The 4667-nt window shown below is 40.4% G+C and overlaps 1 protein-coding gene across 5 annotated transcripts in view; it reads left to right on the top strand.

The window, feature by feature from the left end:
* Positions 1-4667, top strand: part of NLN (neurolysin) — a 38159-nt gene that overhangs the window by 133 nt on the left and 33359 nt on the right. The window contains exons 1-2 of one of the 5 annotated variants that reach the window (XM_058828243.1): positions 3228-3298; positions 3856-4113. The exons of 1 other annotated variant lie outside the window; for it this stretch is intronic. Coding sequence is in view for 1 of the 4 variants with exons in the window: in XM_058828242.1 (XP_058684225.1) it covers positions 3270-3298 (29 nt within the window). In the remaining 3 variants the exon portion in view is untranslated. Of the gene's footprint in view, positions 1-14; positions 65-1197; positions 1264-3227; positions 3299-3855; positions 4114-4667 lie in introns of those variants that run through there. 3 more of the 5 variants (XM_058828245.1, XM_058828244.1, XM_058828242.1) reach the window with 3 other exon arrangements.

Genomic DNA, 4667 nt, shown 5'->3' with positions numbered 1-4667 from the left:
GTAGGCGGGCAGGGCAGGGCAGGTGGTGCCGCCGCCGCGCAGCCCGGGACGGGAGCGGCCTCTGGTGCGGGGGTGGGCGAGGGCGGGAGGTGTGGGTGAGGGCGGGCGGGGGTGGGGGGGAGCGCGGTGTTCGGGGGTGGGCGGTGGGGGCAGGGGTCACCCGGCCGGACTGGAAGCCGGGGAAGGCCGGAGCCGCCCGCGACTGACGAGAGGTTCTCGTTCCTCACTCGAGGAGCCGGGCCTGACCCTCGGGCCTAGGGGGAGCTGCCTCGGGCGTACGGGGCGCGCTCCGAGGCGCCGGGCGGACAGTGGGGCAGGAAACCTCACTGCCTGTGGGGTTTATTCCCTCAGCTTCTGGAGCGGCGCCCGCAGCCCGGCCTCCCTGCCGTGAGCTCCGTTATGCACGGTTTCCAGGGGGGCAGGATGGGCGAGGCGAGGCGAGCTCCCCTTTTGGTACTCTTTGCACGGAGTCAGACTCACTGCAAGAGAAATGGGCAGGAACACAATGGATTGAGGAATACGGCTGTAGCACTGGGCTCAGCAGCAGGCTGTACGTGAAGCAAGACCTACACTGCTCGTTGTAGCTTTATAAAAAAGGTGTGTCACTACTACACATTGTAGGACAGGTGAGACAGGTACCAGGTGCCGTCAAAAGGTTTTAAAACGGGATTACTTCTTTACTCCACAACGAACAGTAGTTCTAAATGGACCTCAAAAAACCGGTGTGAAAGAAGGTTTGTAGTCAATTCTAGGTGGACTAGACAAATGAACATAAATGCTTTGATTCTGGCCTCTCAGTTTTTCTAAAGGACAACATTTAATAGCAAGCGCTGAAATAGTAGGAGTGTACGTTGTGGTAAAGAGAATGGAGCTGAATTTCAGCATGAAATGAAAAAGATGGTTGCCTCACATGGTCTTTTGAGAAATGATAGTCATGTGCTTGCTGCACAAAGTGCAGTTTTTTGTCCTATATCACAGGACATTTACGTGACCTTTGTTCATATCAAATTAGGATTGAGGGGTATTAGCAGATAGAAAATAAGAATATTTTCATAAGGCTCCTGGTGCTGTTGAAAATTAAGTGGTTTATTTTCTGGTGCTAAAGAAAGTGCACATCTGTTTTCTTTTCCAGACTTACATTTACATTCCTTTTTTTGTACAGTCATTTTCACTGTTCTCGTTGACTTTGTCTTACAGATTTTTCCATCAAAAAGAAGGAAAGAAGGGGTTTTTGTTTTTCTTTAAAGAAAAATCTTCTTAAAGGTTTGTAAAACCTTTAAAAGATTTAACTTTTGTTGCAGTTTGCATTTGGACAATGAAGATATCTCCTTCTTAAGTAAAAATCAGTAGAATGGGAAATGGTTGTTGCACTTCATTAATTGTGGGGTTGTTTTTTTTTCCCAAGTCATCATTTCAGTGTGCCCAAGTAATTGTTTCATGAAAGACAGTATTCTTGAACATGTCATAGTGACCTCTTAGCTTTCAAAAGTTAAGGAGTTGGTCACAGAAATCTTGAATAGGTTCTGTCCCAGCTTCTATTTTTCCTGAGGGCATCTTAACATGAGATAAAAATGACAATTCTTAGCAAGTGTCAAGTATTATGCCTTACATTAAATAAAATGATGTCAAGATTTGATTATTTTGGTTAAAATAAGCAGCTTTGCAGAAGGAGGCTTTTTCCAATCAAATTTTTTTCCCATTCAGATTCAAAAGATTCAAAGATTTAGATTTAATACAATAAAATACCTGGGAAAAAAAGCTAGCTAGATTAATTCAGCATAGAAGTCTGTTTACTTTATGAGGATATTCTTATATATGAAAAAAAAAATAAAGAAGCACTGATTTAAATTATTTTAGTGTCCTAAAATAATTTTCTTAGATTCATGAATTCTGGGGTATTTCTTTGAAAAATCTTCAAAATCAGGTTTTGCGTATGGAAATCAATGTACATGAGTGTGAGAGGTACCAACGTACTGTACTATATACAGGTATCAATATAATGAAAGTGGAAAGAAGCTGTGAACACTTGTCCTTTCTCTTGCTGAGGAAGAAAACCAGCAAGAAACTGAGGCTGGGAAAAGGCAGAAGGAGGAAAGTCACTGGAGAGCAAAGAAATGGGAAAAAATTTCATAGCAATTTTCTTATTTCATACTTACAACAATAGTATATCTGCTTGCTTCCATTGAAGTATCAGGTCTGACACCTCAGAAATGGCAAAGGCCAAACAAGGCATTTGGGACATTTTTGCCTTTCCCTATGATCTGTGGACTGCATAAACTTCTGTGTATTGCAGCAGCAATTTTTCCTGAGGTCAAAAGCAACAGCTACCGCCTTTCTAACCACAGCAGGCTCCTGAATAGCAGTTTGTCTATTAGACGGAATTTGCAGAACAAAATTATTTCCTGAACTGGGTGAGTCAAAGCTGTTGAGCTGGCAAGCATATGTGGACTTTATTTGACCCATGGACCACCAGTTAGACCATAATAAGCAATGTTGTTAATGTATTTACCTGTTCTGTCATTCTCACTATAAAGCAAGAAATGCCTGCCTTGGAAAGATTTCTTTAGAATAGTTTGGGTTAGTTCAGAAGTCTAACCTTTGTTCAGCTGGAGTCAGGATGAGGTACCTTAGAAAATATGTAAGATAATATGTACTTTTAGTATTATCTTCTCAGAACAGTCTAGGAATCAGGAACTTCTAACACAAAACTGTTTTTTTTCATATGATCTTGTATAATAATCTTCCAGTGATACCTTTTTATATTGAAACTGTCTCCTAAAACTTGCTTGTTGGTTATATTGAAGGTTGCAGGTTAAAAATTGATCTTTGTCCATTCTCTCCATCCTCTTCATGATCATTTAAACCTTTGAAGTACTTCCTCCGTTGTGCTATATTCTGTGCTGCTTTATATTTTTTGGTTTATGGGGGGTTTTTTTGTTTGATTTTTTTGGTTTTTTGTCCACTCGAAGGAATCCCAGTCTAGTTAGTATTTGTACTTTGAGTGGAGTCCATTGCTCAATGCAGGTGATTGTTTCGAAGTCATCATTATTTCTAAGTCATCATGACTTAGGTTTTGACAAGTGGGAGAACAGAAGACAAGAGTATAAACTTCCAGAGGATCAGAAATGCATGTAGTATGCATGTGTTTCATGCATGCGGTATAATGAATTTCTGTATTTTGTTCTATTCCACCTCTACTAGATCCTATCATTTCTTTCTTTGCAGCTGCTTCTTTGTTGATGTGACTGTTGAACTGTTTTGTCTCCAGAATGATTAGATGTCTCACAGCTCCTCCTGTGTATGTAAAGTCAAAAATGTGTGACATTTATTAAGACTGAAATTCCCTTTGTTAGTGGTTTTAAGCATTTCTGTCTTGTGACATTCTTTTTCAGCTTTTTGTGGCTGCCCTTAGTACACTGCATTATCTTGAGTAAATAATCATTAGTAAATGCTGTCACTTCATTAATCCCAGCTTTTTGTAGGTGAGGTTTAAAGACATGAAAGAATTCAGAACCCTGTATGGAACCCTGCAGGATTCCGTGGGCATTCAGAAAAATAAGCAGCCATTTTTAATGGCCTAGTTTTTCAAACCATTTACCTGCAAAAGGATCTACCTTCTCATCTCACAGCAGCATAGTTTCTTTAGGACCTTTTGGTCAACAGTCTGTGCAAATAAAATAGATTATATTAACTGAACTATAGATTTGTGAGTCTGAGTTTTTCTCTGTAGAGGAGGTGTTTAGATTAGGGAAGGCGAGTTGAGGATGGTGATAATTTTACTGGTTTCTGAGCAAAATATTACTGGGCACATGTGTTTTTCATACCATCTCTAACAGACATTTTTTATTTCTACAGTGGAATGTTAAATAAGCAAAGTTCTTTGCCATATTAATTGTAGTGGAACAATATTTCATATAACCTGTAACCAGCCTGTGAAGCACTGTGCTGCTAAATCACTTTTCACTTAAAAGCCAGAGAAGAAAGCAAGCTTCATTTCCTTTCCTAATTTGTGTTGTTGAGCAGGGTGTTCGGAATTTTGCAAGCACTGAAATAAACATGGCATGTTCATAATGCACTGTCTTCCCAAGAAGATGGGAAGACTGATTTAAGAAGGTAAGCAAAAAAGATAGAGTAGGTCATCATCTGCTATGAAGACACAGTTTTGCAACTAACTAGTGATGGCAAGGGAACTTTTGTCGTTGCTTTGACTATATGAAACAAGATTAGCGAGAAATCAAAGCATATTTCCATGGAAGAGGCTGAACTGATTAGCACTGGGTATAAATCAGAGAAAGTGTTTACCAACTCAATATTTTTCTCTTGTCAATATTTGTCTACTGTCCTGCGGTACCAGCTCTTTTTCAGAGCGAGTCAACTGTTTCTCATGCAGTAGCTGATTGCATTCAACTACTGAGCTATCCTGGGAGTCTGTTGTTTGCACTAAACAGTCTGCACTGCTGTTTATGACTGTCATGATGGAAATATGATACATGCTTATGCAGCAGCACCTGAGAGAGCTGTAGGACCTTAAAAGCAATTTTTCCCACTGTGTTTCCACAGTTCACCAGATAGTAGAACCAAACAATAAGACAATCTCAACTAATGCCTTGTGCCTCAGACTCAGTGTAGTACGATTACTGTCTGCATGCATGTGTTGATAAGAATAT

This window comes from Poecile atricapillus, chromosome Z (assembly GCF_030490865.1).
Source record: "Poecile atricapillus isolate bPoeAtr1 chromosome Z, bPoeAtr1.hap1, whole genome shotgun sequence".
Taxonomy (NCBI): Eukaryota; Metazoa; Chordata; class Aves; order Passeriformes; family Paridae; genus Poecile; species Poecile atricapillus.
This window is presented reverse-complemented; position numbering and strand designations above follow the sequence as displayed.